Here is a 17,074-nt window from a genome sequence, read left to right as displayed (position 1 = left end):
CTCATCTATTTTTAGCTAAATAATACTGATGGTGTCAGTCACATAATACCCAGGTTTCATCTTGTAAATCAGCTCTGGCTGAGGCCTGATGCTCAGGCCTCAGCACATATGATGTCACTTGGTTTGTTCAGCCTGGAAAACCAGAGATTGAGGGAGAGACCTCATTGAGGTCTTCAACATCCTCCCAAGGGGCAGTTACTGATCTCTTCACTCCTGTGACCAGTAACAAGGCCCGAGTGACTGGCGGAAGCTGTCAGGGAGGATTAGATTAGGTATCAGGAAAAGGTTCTTACCCCTGAGAGTAGTTAGGCACTGAACAGGCTCGCCAGGGCAGTGGTCACAGTACCAAGCCTGTCAATATTCAAGAAGATTTTGGACAACACTCTCAGGCACAGGGTGAGATTGCTGGGGTGTCCTGTACACGGCCAGGAGTTGGACTTGATAATCCTGATGGGTCCTTCAACTCAGGATATTCTGTGATGCTGTGATTTTATGTGCACTGAATGATTGTCTTGAGCTGGTTTGCACTGGTCATCAGAGCTTGTCTATAATAGCTTCCAATTTATTTCTGCAGTCAACCTCAGGGCATTAACAGACTGATCAAACACAAAGAGTTTGAGGAAAACCCTTCTATGTCACAGTGTCCAAGGCCAAGTTTGGATAGGGCCTGTGGAAGGTATCTTTTCAGCTTTATACCAGCTAGCGCTTGTATTTCAATGCCTTAGAAAGCCCCGAGCAGCCTTGAAAGGTAGCAAGGGCGATCTAGCACTTCAGTAGCTCTAGGATCGGTACCTGAATCAGCTGCAGAGCAAATACCATCAGCAGAAGCAAAGAGGGAGAAATACAGCTCCCTGCTCGCTCAATTCCCTGCAGTTAGAAGCTTTCAAATGAGACAGACAACCAGAGATGTTCACAGGAAAGTCGCTGAGCTGAGTGAGAGGGTGTAGCCTCCCCTCGACCATCTTTATTAGAAGGGGAAAGGGGAGGACTGGGGGCGGACCCGGGGTGAGCGGCCAATCAGACACTGCTGAAGAGTCTGAGCTACATTTGGCTTTGCCCGCGCTTGGAACAAAGGAGCTCAGAGCATGTCTTTGGGAGGGGGGAGGGGAAGCTCGGAACAGGCAGCAACAATTCCCTATTTTTTTTTCTTTAAAGCTGGGTTGTAACTCTTAGTAACTTAAAAGTGCATAGAACAGTAACAAAACAACAGTGCAAAATATAATTGTAATCTATCGTCCCTACAACTCGACAGTACCTAGGATGCCTTTAAACTAGTTCCCCAGTCAAAACTCAGGGGTTTATTCAGGACATCTATGGTATGGAGTATCAGGACGAAGATTTACAAAATACAGTGCAAAACCTGAGTGCGAAACAGTGCGACTTAACTTAAGGGATTAACATAAAGATCTGCAGTAGGGGGTTTACATGAAGGTGCAAAATCAGGATTCTTTTTACGGCGTCTCTTCCAGGAGGCAGTTTTAACCTCCTTAACTTTTGAGGAAGTGACATAAGGTTTTACCCACTTGCCTGGGATCCATCTCAGTCCTTGAGGGGTAGATACACTGGCATACCCACGTCCCCAAGTTACAAGTTTCTACGGTCCTTGGATTTTTTGAGTCTCTGGGTCCCGGATCAGGACTTCTGGATTTTCCTGCAGTTTCTGTCTCCTGGTGTTCTGGAAATGACGATAGATGGGAGGGTTTGGATCCTCAAAGGTGCCATTCAGGAAGTTTATGGTAAAGTGCTTTGCTGAGTCTGAGGACAGGTGAGTTGAGTTTGGTGGTCCCTGATTGTTGTAGCAGCATTCGCTTGAGGGTTTGATGGGCACGTTCAACAATGCCTTGTCCAGTTGGGGAGTGAGGAATACCTGTAACATGTCGAAATCCCCACTGCTGACGAAAGTTTTTAAACTCCTGGGAGGTGTAGGCAGGTCCATTATCAGTTTTTATCTCCTCAGGTATACCGAGCACAGCAAAAGCTTGGACGATGTTTTTCAACGTCCTTAGCCTTTTCACCTGCATGTGCAGAGGCATACATAGCACCAGAGAAGGTATCAATAGAAACATGAACGTATTTTAATCTCCCAAATTCAGGGAAATGTGTGACGTCCATTCGTCCATTTGCCACACTTCACCGCTATTAATGCCTCTGGGATTGACCCCCATGCCCAGTGATGGAAGCTGTAGCTTCTGGCAGTTGGGACACGTTGCCACTATTGCTTTTGCCTGTGTCCGTGACAGATGGAACATGCGGATAAGAGCAGGAATATTTTGATGGTACATGGCATGGCTCAATTTTGCTTGTTCAAAAACTTGGGGGAGCTTTGGTAAGTCAGCTGATAGAACTATGTCTGCTGGCATAGCCAGAGCATCAGCTCTACGATTACCCTCTGCAATAAATCCTGGCAGGTTTGTATGTGATCTCACATGCATGACAAAATAGGGATGCTCTCTGTGGGAAACCAGATAAATTAATTTTGAGAGTAAATCATAAATTTTCTTGTTTGAGATTTCTTTTAGGAGAGCATGCTCAGCTCTAACAGTTACTCCAACTACATATGCTGAGTCTGTGACCAAATTAAAGGGTTCTTTGAACCTCTCAAATGCTCTAACAACAGCTGCTAATTCAGCTACTTGTGGTGATCCCTGGATTACCTCGATGTCAGATTCCCACTTTTGCGTCTTTGGATTTTTCCATGTGACCACGGACTTTTTACTTTTTCCTGAGGCATCGGTAAAAACGGTAATCGCATCGAGGGGTTTTCTACTTTGAATCTCTCGAGGGATGAAAGAGAATGGCAGATTAAACATGTCATGTTTTGGGTAATGATTTGAGATTTGGCCTGAGTAACTGTCTAATGCAAATTGTAAATTTATATTATTTTGGAGTAGGTGATCTAATGCGTCAGTTGTTACAGGTAAATAGATGCATGCAAAGTCACATCCTGCCAGGGTGCGGAGCCTTGCTCTACCCTTCATGATAATTTTTGCCATTAGTTCTTGTGGCTGTGTGATGGTTTTAGGAGGTTGGAGTGGAAGGAATACCCATTCAATTATGATGAGGGGTTCCTTCTGCTCTTTGTCCCACTGAAATATGAGGCCATGAAAGCGTGGTACCTTCCCTAGAATGACAAGCTTAAAGGGTAGGGAGGGCTGATACCTGTGTGCTTGTCTGGTGGAAATGAGCTCTTGTATCTTTTTGAGAGACTGCCTTGCCTCTTCTGTCAGGGATCTAGGGGATGCTGGACCGCCTTCCCTTTTTAACAGGTTTGCAATAGGAGCTACATCCTCTGTGGTGAGTCCTAACCAGGACCTTAAATACTTCAGTGTCCCACAGATCTGTTGCACTTCCTCTAATGTTTTTGGGTTATTATTAATGGTGACAGGTGTTGGGGTGATAGAGGTTTCTGTGATTTTGAGTCCAAGGTATTTCCAAGGGCTTGTTCTCTGCATTTTTTCAGGTTGTAATTCAAAGCCCTTGGCCTCTAGGGCCTCAATCACCATGTTAAGTGTCTGCTCGAGATACTGATTATTGGGAGCACACACCAGCACATCATCCATGTAATGCAGGATGATGGCTTTCTCTGCTTTGGCACGGATGGGAGATAGAATTTTAGCAATACACTCTTGGCAGAGAGTTGGGGAATTTTTCATACCTTGGGGAAGCACAAGCCAATGATAACGTTCCATGGGAGTTTCACGATTAAGAGATGGTACAGAAAATGCAAATCGGGGGGCATCTGCAGGGTGGAGTGGAATATGAAAGAAGCAATCTTTAATGTCAAGAACAGCTAAATGCCAATGTTGTGGGAGCATTGAAGGTGATGGCATACCTGGTTGAAGGGGTCCCATGTCTTCAATAACCTTATTAACTTCTCTAAGATCTTGGAGTAGCCTATACTTGTTCTTTCCCGGTTTTTGTATTACAAACATGGGTGTGTTCCATGGGCTGTTAGTTGGAACTATATTTCCTTTAGCCAATTGTTCAGCCACTAATGTTTTGAGTGCCTCTAAGTTTTCTTTTTTTAACGACCACTGGTTAACCCACACGGGTTCATCTGTTTTCCAAGTTAAATTTTGTGGGTGGCACTCTGCTTCAGTGGCCTGCAAGGGAAAATTTTGATGTCTAGGCGTGATATCAATTTTTGTTCCCCACTGAGACATGGCATCCCTTCCCCACAGGGTGAATTTGGTGTCTAGGACGTACGGACGAAGTGTCGCTATTTGTCCTTCAGGACCTTCAATTTGGATGGTGTGTTTGGACTGCTTTGCAATTTGGGTACCTCCAATCCCTTGTATGATGCCTTGAGATTGCAATTCCCATTGCGTAGGCCACTTATCAAATGGAATGACAGACACATCAGCACCTGTGTCTATCATTCCCATTATACTGATTTTATGTGATTTGTAACGGAGCTTACATTCTATTACAGGTTTGTCGTTTCCCAAAACCTCAGTCCAACAGATGGCTGGGATATGACCATCTGTGGGCAGGTATTTGGGCAGTGGAAAGGCCTGTGCAATGACTTGACCCTTTGGCATAAAGTACGGTGGATATATACATTGTACCATTAGGTTAGAACACCCGTTCTGATCCATTTTCATGAGTGTGGGTGTAACCTCTATCCCAGCAGGTGTTTCCCGAGTGTCCCCAATAACAAAAAGGTATGTAAATTCTGGCATGTGGTCCACATTCTGGAATGAAATGCGTATTACAGTCTGCTTGTTGTTGTTGAAATGGTGTGCTTTATCACAGGTTACCTTAAACCTGAGTCCAGAAGTCCAAGTTGCTTTGTCTGCAGCCCTATTTATGTCTGAATGTGGAGCTGTTAGGATGCGTTGAGTCACTAGTTTCCCTGCTGTTGACCTGGGGAAACAGTCTTTGGAGAGTTTTTATCAGCAGTTATAATCGCTCTGCAATTGCGAGCTATGTGTCCCTTTTTCTGACAACGATAGCATATAAAGTTACTACGTGATTGAGTTTCTCCTGTACCCGTAACATTCTCCACAACCTCCCCAACCATCCCCACTTTTTTCAAAAAGGGAGCAGCTGTGTTCAGCTGCACCTTCTTCGTACAGACTTCGAGGATGGATTCAACAGTAGGAGGAGGATACAGCGGGAGAGTGAGAATGACTTGTTTGCAAGCATCATTCGTATTAACTTGGAGAAGTTCGAGTAGGAGCGCTTGTTGGAGGTCAGGATTAGGGACCTGGGAAGAGACAGCTTCGTACAAACGGTTATAAAAGTGAATAATATTTTCATTTGACGATTGCTTGATGGTGGTATAATGAGAATTAGGAGTTTGAGATGGTAATAATGTTAAGGCCTTTTCAGCAGCACGTGTGATTTCAGTAAGAACTGGACGAGGGATAAGCATTGCTTGTTTTTGAGGATTTGCCATATTATTGTCACCAGATAAAAGGTCTAATGTGATATAATTGTTTTCAAAATCCAGGTAATTATCTGGAGTTTGCCACAAAATTTTTAATAAATCAGATAAAATTATTTTCCATTGCTTTTTCCACACCATAAAATCACCAGGTGTGAGAAGAGTTTGCATTAATGTAAGTAAATCATGAGGTACAAGTAAGTGAGTTGCAAAAGTAGCACTTAAAAGGCTCTTAAAATAATTACTATGCATTCCAAACTCCTTAATTGCCTTGCACAAATCCTTAATATCAGAATAAGAAAGGGGTTTCCAGTCAGGGTTAGCTCCATTGCTAGTACAAGAGAGTGCAGTAGAAGCATTTGAAGTTACTTCCTGGTAGGCATGGGTTCCCGGATTCAGAGGGGCAGTCACACGATTGTGGGAACCTGGGGCGAGACAATGGGAAGCAGGGGCGGGGAGTGGAGGGGCGGGGTCAGGTTGTAACACAGGAGTGGGAGGGGATGGGGACAAGAAGGGATTTGTGGGATGGGGGAGAAAGGGATTGTGGGAGGTGTAGTTTGGAGAGGAAGGAACATTGCGTCCGCCATTACTGGAGACAAACTCGGAGAAAAGCGGTTGGGGGAGGGGTTTTTTCCCGGGCTGCGAGCACATGGCAATGGCTGTCCCTGGGAACAAAGAGATCAGGGGAGAAGGGGTTTTTACGTGCGCTTGAAACATGAGGGCTAGAAACTGGGGAAAAGGGAGTGGAGAAGAGGGGTTGGGAAAGTCCTGGGATGGGCTCCGGATTCCCATCCAAGGCAGGGTGCTGAGGAAACACGGGTAAGCCAGGAGGACGATAGCTCTCCTGTGCTGAGAAGCAGTCTGCTCTAGCTGTGTTTTCCAGCGTAGGGGAAGATGGGTCCAGGACACAGAGGTTGGAAGAGGGTATAAGGGAATTAACAGGGGGGTTTTGCAGTGGCTTTTCATGTACTGCCTTTTTCTCCGGCAAAGTATAACTTAGTAACAGGAGAGGAAAGAATTTTGAAACTGTTTCATCTCCTGCACGCCTCAGAGAGGAGAGTTTTCTCCCCACTTTATCCCAAAATTCAGCAGATCTTATGTCCTCGGAGGTCAGATTAGGAAAGTACTGAAAAAGCCATTGTACAAAAGATTGAACTAGATTTTTAGGGTATTTATGCCCAGTTAAAGAAAGGTAACTTTGAACTTGGTGGTATATTTCTCTATGGTGTGCAGAAACTTCAGATCCCATTATGAATGCACACGAAACCTCAACCCCTTACTCGCCAAAAAGGAGGAAAAAAAGAGAGAAAGTTTACACCGGCACCAGTTTAAGACAGGAGCCCCTAAACCAGCAGGGAGATACTCACCAGAATTCTGGATTTATCACAGGAAAGCAGGTCCGGAGAAAAAAAAAAACGCGCGAGAAGGGTCTTCTGCTTTCCAGCCGTTCCCTCGCCACGTGGCGTGGGGGAGGGTACAGGCTGAGGCTCTGGGCTCGATGTTACACAAAAAGTAACACCTCGCCACACAGAGCTGGCACAGCAGGACGTGCAGAGCTAACTCCAGCAGACACACAGCTGCCGGGACACCCTGAAAGTCTCTCAGAACCGGAGTTCAGAGATAGCACGTTGGGCGCCAAATGTGGAAGGTATCTTTTCAGCTTTATACCGGCTAGCGCTTGTATTTCAATGCCTTAGAAAGCCCCGAGCAGCCTTGAAAGGTAGCAAGGGCGATCTAGCACTTTAGTAGCTCTAGGATCGGTACCTGAATCAGCTGCAGAGCAAATACCATCAGCAGAAGCAAAGAGGGAGAAATATAGCTCCCTGCTCGCTCAATTCCCTGCAGTTAGAAGCTTTCAAATGAGACAGACAACCAGAGATGTTCACAGGAAAGTCGCTGAGCTGAGTGAGAGGGCGTAGCCTCCCCTCGACCATCTTTATTAGAAGGGGAAAGGGGAGGACTGGGGGCGGACCCGGGGTGAGCGGCCAATCAGACACTGCTGAAGAGTCTGAGTTACACTTGGCTTTGCCCGCGCTTGGAACAAAGGAGCTCAGAGCATGTCTTTGGGAGGGGGGAGGGGAAGCTCGGAACAGGCAGCAACAAGGGCCCTGAGCAACCTGACTTAGTGAGTAGCATCCCTTCCTACAGGAGGGGTATGGGAACCATGTGATCTTGAAGGACCCTTCCAAGCCAAGCCTTTCTAGAATTCCATGATTATTTTGTGGGTCACTCAGAACAGATGAGATCCACCAACTACTGAAAAAGTTGTCCTGCCTTGTAAAAACAGATTCCTCAAAATACCGATAAGACTTTAACTAAGATGGAAAGACTGCAGGAAAGAAACCAACCATCTCTTCAAAATACCTGTATTTATTACATCAAAACTCAAAGTCCAAACAGTTCACATTTTTTCTTTTCCATCTAGGTCGTCCCAAATGTGACAACAGCAAGTCAAAAATGTTTGTATGTATCCAAACAAAACCATGGAATGAAAGTCCAATAAAGGTACATTCATACAAAAGTCATATGATCTTTAATCAAATGCAATGTAAGTGGCATACACAGATTAACAGGTACAAAAAGATAGATGCATAAAATAAAAGCTAGGATTTTATGTTTCTTGTGCCTGTTGTTGAAATGCAGAACATCTCACTACCAATAACATGGAGAGAATAAAACATAGCAGCATTAATTCCGATTTCAATCCTTATTTACAGAATTTAGATGGTAACATTGTAGAATATTCTTTCTTTCATAAAGAAAGAAACTTTTTTATTTTTTCATTAAAAAATACCTTATAAAAGCTGACTATTATCTACCATTATTGGAGAGCTCTGCTGATGTCAGTGAGTATCAGTATTCACAGTTGATTAACCGACTGCTGTTCTACATTTCAGGCTATACCTACAGTGATTATATCAGTCACTTCTGAGAGACAGTAACTCCTCTCTTACCTGATCACCTTTCAAAAGGGCCCTTCACGGATTTTCCAAATTTCAGTGCTAATGCTGACTGCAGCATTAACACAGCAGGAAAGAAATAGTACAACCAAAGGGGTTTTTTTATTCTTCGGATTTTTTTAATTTTGCCTTGTTTCCACCTGAGGAAGCTTTGGCTGTTTCAGCTTGCTTTGCAGTTTCAGCAGGTTTCTTTTTTAGCCTTTGCTTTTTGGAACGCACCAGGTCTTCACGTCCCAGTTCAATCATTTTTGCTTCCCATGACTTCATTTCATTCTCATACCGAACCTTATCATCTTCAGCAAGCTGCAGGTATGGCTGAAAGAAAATAAGGTATCAAGAGTTACAGAAGGGTCTTTTTCTGGAAAACTGCTGCAACACAAAGGTGACTTAGAACAACACCTGTGCAGTGAACAGCCCAGGCATTTGCTTTCACCACCAGCTAATTGGAAAAAAAAAAAATCAAACTTGCAGAAAAATACAAAGCTTTAGCACTAAATTGCAGTTATATCAACAGCTGGCCATCCCCTGAAGAAGTTGTTTATTCAGTACTGCTACTAACAGTTAAGGCTTTTTTATTTGGGCACTAGTTTGAGAGAGCTGGATTATGTGAGGCACAGGAATATATACTGCTGTAGAATTATTTCAACTTATTTCTCTACAGTAAGAACATGAACATAGGGTGTGTCCTAGGTACACATTAAAAACCACCTGGAAGAAGAGCATTCAGGAGGAAGGACAGTAGGGTACAGAATACCTGAAAATGTCAAGGTTTAGTTCAGATTTCAGTAGAGCACCCCTCCACTTTTGATTTGCTCATCTACAGGTTCGTAGTTCAATACACTGAGAAAGCTGGCAGAAAATTATCCCCCAGACAACCAAAGTTAATAGATTACCCTGTGCACATCACTTGCAGATTTCTGTTGCTTTCCCTTGTAAATAGTCTTTCCATGAGCAGCAAATTCTTATGCTGGTTTTTAAAGATATTGTGGACTATTAGAAAAAAATCAAATTGTTGCATATTATTCCACCTTCTTTTCTAGATATTAGTTAGCACCCACTTTAAGGCACACTGAACTTCTATCCCACTGACTCACACGGAATAAAGGTAATGACAATCTTTTTCAAGATGCATGAATATCTTGGAGTATTTTCCTCAGTATTACATTTTGAGCAACTGAGTTCAAGATTTTGTACGAATGTATCAATTTTGACTCAAGTTTGTAATTCTGATTAGATCAGAGCCTCATCCAAATCCTCTGACATACCTGTTTTTGGGAAGTAGACAGTTTTTGCCATGTATCAAATAGTTTCTTCAGCTTTGCCTAGGGAATGCAGAACATGCAATACATGAGGGCTATTTTAGGAGTAGACTGACTTCAGAAGGGTACAGATGAATGCTGCACGAGTGAAAGCCAAGCATAAACCAATGCAAAAAAGCACAAAGTCACAAATCTTGCTTCCCCTTATTTACTCTTTTAATGTAAGTAAACAATAGAGTTCAAAACAAGCTTCTGGGCATCATCTGAGCCACATTTACAGCCTGGGCCTCAGCTGACTGGAGAAGCCTGCCTTGTACATGGAAAACTGAGAAACAAAATACATCCACCATCCTGACTTACTGACTAAATGTGTAGGGTAAGGAACACATGATGCACACAGGGAAGGTCTCCACCACTTCAAGTGCTATAATCCACCAGTAACTTACATCACCCCAAAGCACAGTTTAGTGCAGAACTTGTGAGTTTGCTGAGGAACTCCTGCATGTTCCATACCACCGAGCTGTAGGAGGTAAAATAACCTGCTACTGCCAGAACAGGAGCACACCACCACAACTCTTAGAAAAACTATTCTATTTCTACATCAAAACAAAGAGAAGAATAATTCTCTCCTTACAAAAGGAACAAATGAAGTCTGTAACACTGAAGTGCAAAAATTTTAAGGCTGTATACCCACACAGCACTTTATACAGGCCATGTCAGTAGTACAGCCAGATCGCCACAGCCTAAAGAAAATAACCTAAGCAATGCAGCATCGAGACACTGAACTACTGAACAGTATCTTTGAAAATGACAGAATTTAAACTACATTTTCCTGAATACAATGGATACATTAAAAAAACCCCCAATTTTTCCTGGCTTACCACAGGTGAAATTCCCTCACTTTCTTGAAAATTTTCTGACAGGAAAATGTTAAAGCCGCTACGAGCTCTTTTAGGTTTTCCAAGCAGATTCAATTCCTTTAAAAACAACAGAAGAAGTTATTCCATCTACTAAGCATGCATTTGTTCTAAATCTAAACTTAGCATTTGTCTTTATATTTTATACAAAAATCAAACACAAATTCTTTCTTTGGAGTTTTATTCTGTAAACTAGACTATATGTCAAGATGCTCTTCGTGCTTTTCAAGACTAATGCTACACTACAAAAAGCTAACAACTTGAGTTTTCACAAGTTGTTGAAAAAGCATTTAAAACTGATTCTTACTCCAGCTAAGTCTTCCAGAAACCAAAAGTGTTACTAAATTCAACTCTGTAATAAAGTAATGATGACAGGTTTTCTATTATTCTTCAGTAAGGCTTCCGTTTCTGGTGTGAAATACTGCCTGTGTGCAGAGAAGAAGGCAGACACCCATCTGTGTAGAGGTGAGAGGCTGGAAGAGAACTGGGTTTCTGCTATCAGAATGCTTTGCCTACAGGGATGATGGCTAGAGAGTGAAAGTACAGCAAGTTCTAGATGCAATTACACTTCCTGTTTTCTCCAGTCCTGATACTCCCATTGGAGCCTAGGTGCTGTAAATTAACATCTGCTCAGGTATTAGATATGTCAACTGAATTCCTTGTGGTGCCATACTCTAAAAAGGATCAGCAGAATCATTTAGATTAAAAACTCCCTCTAAATAGGGGTCTTTTAAACCAAATTTGTTTTGCTTTTGCCAGTTAGGGCAATGCCACACCAGCAGTTTAATTCACAGAAATAAGTAAGCAATATGTAACCCCATTGATTTTGCCAGACAAACCATAATATTGTACCTTTACAGATGGTTCTAAGGATTTATACATAAACCAGACAAAAGGGAATAAGGAAGATGATCCTTATGAATATAATAGTAATGGACACAAACAGATGCCACAGCAGCAGCGATACAGTGGCAGAGTCCAAGAAAGGAAGGAAAAAAGGCTACTTCAAACAGCTGCTACCTTGTAGGGGCTAATGAGGGAACAGACACAAAGTCTTTGTGAAAAGCTATTTCTGGATGTCTTCCCATCCAAAGAGTTGCTGGTCCAAATGTCTTTTACTGCCTATCCTTTCTCCGGTAGCTCAAGAAATAGGGAGAAAAAAGCATAGAGAAGCCACCTCTAAGCACAAAGATATGTGCTAGTTCTGTGCTCTTCAAGCACAGGAAAGCCACTAAAACAGCTGCTAACACCAGTAATTATTTTAGTCCATGGCATTCTGGGGAGTTTGTGCTTGTTGTGCGTTTTCTTTTATTCGGAGTTGCTTTTGTATTTCTAAAACATGCTTCAACTCTGCTTTGTATACTAGACAAACAGACTTCAGGTTCCTTGAGAGAAAAGAAACCAGAACTTCAAAATACTTACTCTTTTTGCCCTGATTGATCTTCTCTTTGCCACTTGTTTTCTCCTCTCCTCTTTCAAAGCTGCAGCTTGGGCTGGAGTCAGTTGGGCTTTATAAGCAGCCATCTGCTCTCCATATCTTTTCCAGTCTGTCTTTCTTGCTTCCTCATAAACCTATGGCACAAACCACCACCAGCCTTAAAGAAATGCTTTCAGTCAGAAGCACTTGACCATTAGACAAGCTAACGTTTCTAACCTATGAGTAGAAAAATTATAGACTGAAAAAAATTACCCCAGAACATCAGATTTTCATGTTTGATTCCCTGTTCTACATTTCAGAGACACAAAGGGAAAGGTACATAGAGTGAGAAGTCCAGAAGGGATGTGAGAGCACCTCAATTCTTTTGAACAAAGATATTTCCTTTAGAAAACGGCACTTACTTCCTAACTGCCTCTAATTGTTAACTGCAACCAAGGAAGAACAACCATTACTTTGCTATAAATAGCATTTAAATTTTGCAAAGATCAGCAAGTCCTAGAGTTGCTTCACATTATCCCTTGAAACTGCCACTCAGAGAAACTTCACTACTTAAGACTTAATTTACTGACTCTTAAAAGAAATTTACATGAAGCAAAAGAATTTGGTCCTTTCATTAAAACTGAGGTTTCACCTAACTTATACACAAGAGGAGAACAACTTTACAAAACTTGTATTATACATGTAATGCAATATTGCCATTCAAAAAGGAGAAAGAATTGGTCTGCAGCCCCACAGCTACATGGAACGAGAGCTGTATCATTTCTCCAGCAAGAGATTAGAACTGTTAAAGCCAAGGTCATGTACAAGTGCAAGTAGCAAAGTATCTTCCTTTACTGGGTTTGCATGGCCAGATTTTTGTGTTGAAGGGGGTACAGGAATGGTTCCTATGAGAAGCTGCCATGCCTGATGGAGCCAAGGCCAGCCAGCTCCAAGAGGCACCCTCTATTGGCCATCAGTGATGGTGGTGGCACCTCTGAGATAACAGAGTTAAGAAGGAGAAAAAGAAAACTGCACAACTTCAGCCAGAGAGGGCAGGGACACACACCATGTCAGAAGAACATTTCTACCGATCTTAAGGTCAGGGAAGGAGAGGCAGGAGATGCTCCAAGCACCAGAGCTGAAGTTCCCCTTCAGCCTGTGGTGCAGCCCACAGTGAGGCAGCTGTGCCCTTGCAGACCATGGGGGAGCAGAGATCCACCTGCAGCCCATGGAAGAGACTACACTGAAGTGAGAAGATGCATAAAGGGGGCTGTGACCCCATGGAGGACGCACAATAGAACAGCCTATTCCTGAAGGACAGCAGCCCATGGAAAGGGACACATGCTGGAGCAATTCCTGAAGAACTGCAGCCCATGGGAAAAACTCATATTGTGAGCAGTTCATGCAGAATTGTCCCCTGGGGGAGGGCTCCCATGCTGAAGTTTTCCCACTTAGCAGGAAGGAGCAGCAGAAACAACACATGATGGACTGACCTCAGCCTCCATTCCCTGTCCTCCTGCACTGCTGTCAGGAGGAAGTAGAGAAATTGGGAGTGATGTTGAGCCTGGGAAGAGTGGGGAATAGGAGGAAAGGTGTCTTAGGATTTTAAGTTTTTACTTTTCATTATCCCACTCTGATCTGATTGGTAATAAACTGATTTCCCCAAGTGAAGTTCATTTTGCCCTGACAGTAACTGGTAAGGGACCTCTCCCTGCTTTATTCCAACCCACAAACTTTTTGCTGTATTTTCTCTCCCCTGCCCAGCTGCAAAGAGCAGCTGAGAGTGGCTTCGGTGGGCACCTGGCATTCAGCCAGGGTCTCCCCACTACACTTCCCTTGAGTTATTCAAAGCTCCCAATTCTCCCAACTGTTTTGATGTCTGAAGCCCTTTGAAAACAAACCCACCAACCAAAAACACCCACCAGAATAAACAAAAAAAACCACAAGAGACACCAGACCAAATAAAAATCCACCATCTGTAGAGTTCAAAGTACTCAGGGAAAGGATACAACCTTACCTGCTTCTGTGATGCGGGTAAATCCTTCCATGCACATGCTAATTTTTTAATCAGTTCCAGGTTGCTCGATTCTGTACATTAAAATCAGAAAGCCCAGAAATAAAGATCAACATTGTATCTTTAGTAAGGTTCTTCAGTTTTTACCAAAGAAAGCTGTCACAAGTATCATCTTCCTGTACAAATGCATTTTCCTCCTTTCATAAACTACCTCACTGTGGCAGTTAAAGGGCATTGCAGTATTTGGGGGATGGGGAAGAGTCATTGCTCGCCTGGAACAAAACATGCAGTTATGAACTGAAGCACCATTTCAAGGCAGCTATTATCACTCCACAAAAATTTCGTATTTTTTGTCTTTTGAGCTGGATCCTTTTCTATACAATGCAAAATGGTCTGAATTTGGAGGGCGGAGCAGGAGAAACCAAAAGTAAAATTTCCAGTTCTAACTTTTTTAGCAAAAAGAGTCTGCTGAATTCTTCATTCGAGTATAACGTGACTTTATCCACTTAATATAGCACATATACTTTGATCTTTATTATCCTTTACTTACAGTATTATTTAAAAGAAGTTAAAAAAAAAGTAATTTCCTTCTCCAGCAAACAAAATTACTTTAGTCTGCTTTGGTTTTCAGCTGACTGCCTTTGCCTCTGGCTCTTGCACTATGGTGATGAGGCCTCCAGCCAGACTTGAATTTGATAAGGGAAAAAGAATAATTAAAAAGCAAGCAAGCAACCAACCAACCACAAAAAGGCCCCAAGCAGACAAACCCCAAACAAACCCAAGTGTTGTGCAAAGAGGATATAAGGTCTTCTTTACATGCAAAATCCTTTACAGGCTTTCCCTCTACTTCACAATAAAAGAAAAAACAGATGAGCTTCTCTCCCCCCTGAGATGTAAAGTTCAGCCACCTCAATGGTGGAAAAGTGTAACTAAGCTCTTCTCAGTAACCTGACTTTCAGAATTCTGGAAAAACAAGACAATGAAAAGGTTTTAGTGCAAGTAAATCGGCCTTAAAACCTTTGAAAATATGATGCTATGACCACTGATAACAGAAAACAAATAAATTATTGGGTTATTTTTGATCATTACCTGTTTCGGAACAAGAAAACCCCAAACTCTCAATTTGTATATAAGATCCAGTATGTTTATTTGCAGATTATTCAAATTTTGGAAATGTGGAAAACACTAGTGTGGTGCATAACTACAGTATACTCTAATCAGTTACCAACCTATGAGAGTGGAACTCTTGAACTGGTGAGCTAAGTAGGATATCAAATGGTTTTCCCTACTTAAATCTTCCTCAGGATTTGCCCAATATGACCATAGTTCTTTAAACATTTTAACCTTCAACAGTATTTCAAAACCAGCAAATCTATTCTGCAGCTCTCTGGCAAGAGTCACTGCCTTGCCTGTAACTGAAGTTTCTGATAGTAAATCAAACATATTCACAGAAAACCATTTTCCTCTAAATACATTTACTTTTTCTCCCATATACAGTAATGCAATCAAATATCTGTAATTTTTCAATTACTAAGCCTCAAAAGAAAATCATACACAGCTCATAATATCAGCAAAAGTGTACTTCAAATATATGGAGTCCAAAAATAATTGAAAACCATAAATCATTGTTAACATGTATTACCTAGATGAGATATTTCATCAAGCATTTTTAAAGTTACACACGCATGTTCACTTTTTTGACTTATGAAGCACAGAAGACCAAGCAGGCACGTGCAGGCAGTGAGTATGGCTATGCTGGATTCACCCCGGGAATGGTACAGATAAACAGATGAGTTGCATCTCCGAGATCACGACAGCTTAGATCGCTCCCGAGGTTCGCTTTCACAAAGGGACAGGTTGTTCCGGCTTCCTGGCTCACCCCACTCTGGGGGGCGGCGGTATCTAAGCTCCGGCGCCCAACAGCGCCAACCGCGGGCCCCGCCTCCCCTCAAACCTCGTACCTGGGTTTTTTTCCCTAAAAGCCGGACGGTTGTCTATTACAAAACGAAGATAGGCGGTGAGGGGTCGCTTCGGGCGCTGATTCGAGCTGATCCCCCGAGACAGGCACTGCTCCGCCGCGGCACCGGCCTTGCACACAACGGCACCGTCGAGGAGGGTCCCCGTCCCCCACTCCCGCAGCCCCGATCCTGTTCCGCACCGGAGGAGCCGCCGCGCGCGCGCGCCCGCGCCCAGGCCCAGGCCCAGGCCCAGGCCCAGGCCCGCAGCCCGACCCAGCAAGGCCGCTGCCGCCGCCATCCCAGCCCGCCGCGCCTGCGCGCGAAGAGCGCGCGGTACCCTGGGACAGCGACGCGGAGGGCGGAGCCAGGGTGACGGCTGCAAGGTGACCCCCCGCAGCCCCGCCCCCACGGGCACACGAAGTTCTGAACCACGGGCGGGCGGGTTCATTGTGTGCGCGCGCAGGGAGCACATGCAGGCAGAAACTTGTAATAGAGAGATCAGAAACTAACTGGGCACTAAGTAACTAAATCAGTTGATGAGGTGTGGCCAAAAACTAACCCTACGGCTTCACTGTTTTCTTCGCAATGGCAAGCTTTTGGGCGGTGCTTTGTCTGAAACAGCAGGCGCCACAGATCCGACCAGTTCTCGGGGAAAAAGGAAGATTTACATTTTATTTTTTTTTCCATCGTAGTAAACAGCACAGAATGAAGTGACCTTTCAGCCCTGCCCCTGGAAACAGAATTTGTATAAAAAGGGTTAACGGAGGAGCTCTGAAGGTGCAGTAGCAGAGATGTTTCTCTCTGCAGATTAAATCCAACCCGTTCATTGCATGACTGAAGTTTAAAACAATGTATTTATCATTTCATTCCGATAATTTCAAAATCAGAAAGGCTGAACTGCTAGGAGTATCATAAGAATCAAAGACAAAGCTTCACACCTCTAAACTAACAGGATCATAAGACAAGTTCCTTTTTTAATATTTACATATGCTTAATATGTCTTACACATGGGTGTTGGTTGTTGGTTTTCAATCCTCCTACCAGTTTCATATTGTGGTGGACAGTCATTCCTGCATGCAGGGCACAAAGACCAGAAACATTAACAGTTAAAATGCAAATGTTTTCAAACCGCCCCTAGCACAAACTGATAAACCAAGAGA

General features: G+C 43.3%; 1 protein-coding gene across 3 annotated transcripts; it reads right to left on the bottom strand.

The window, feature by feature from the left end:
• Nucleotides 1–7,739: 7,739 nt before the first annotated feature.
• Nucleotides 7,740–16,227, bottom strand: TFAM (transcription factor A, mitochondrial). Of its 3 annotated transcripts, XM_032117175.1 has the most exons (6): nucleotides 15,918–16,227; nucleotides 13,960–14,030; nucleotides 11,948–12,097; nucleotides 10,490–10,585; nucleotides 9,615–9,671; nucleotides 7,740–8,664 (listed from the first exon to the last, which is right to left on the bottom strand). In XM_032117175.1, exons 1-6 carry the CDS (start codon nucleotides 16,210–16,212, stop codon nucleotides 8,452–8,454), a joined length of 882 nt encoding a protein of 293 aa, XP_031973066.1. In that variant the 5' UTR covers nucleotides 16,213–16,227; the 3' UTR covers nucleotides 7,740–8,451. The 3 variants fall into 3 exon arrangements, with proteins under 3 accessions (XP_031973066.1, XP_031973067.1, XP_031973068.1); XM_032117176.1 differs by lacking the exon at nucleotides 9,615–9,671; XM_032117177.1 differs by lacking the exons at nucleotides 9,615–9,671; nucleotides 10,490–10,585.
• Nucleotides 16,228–17,074: the final 847 nt, after the last annotated feature.

The sequence above is a fragment of the Corvus moneduloides genome, chromosome 8, assembly GCF_009650955.1.
Source record: "Corvus moneduloides isolate bCorMon1 chromosome 8, bCorMon1.pri, whole genome shotgun sequence".
Classification (NCBI taxonomy): domain Eukaryota; kingdom Metazoa; phylum Chordata; class Aves; order Passeriformes; family Corvidae; genus Corvus; species Corvus moneduloides.
The sequence above is the reverse complement of the archived record's forward strand: the minus strand, read 5'-3'. Positions and strand labels throughout refer to the sequence as shown.

Excerpts from the sequence above, each read along its gene's own strand:
- TFAM (XM_032117175.1), bottom strand. The coding sequence starts at position 16,212 with ATGGCGGCGGCAGCGGCCTTGCTGGGTCGGGCTGCGGGCCTGGGCCTG. Across the intron at positions 10,586-11,947 it reads GATCAATCAGGGCAAAAAGA|GAATTGAATCTGCTTGGAAA; the intron begins GTAAGTATTTTG and ends TTGTTTTTAAAG. Across the intron at positions 9,672-10,489 it reads GTGAGGGAATTTCACCTGTG|GCAAAGCTGAAGAAACTATT; the intron begins GTAAGCCAGGAA and ends TGCATTCCCTAG.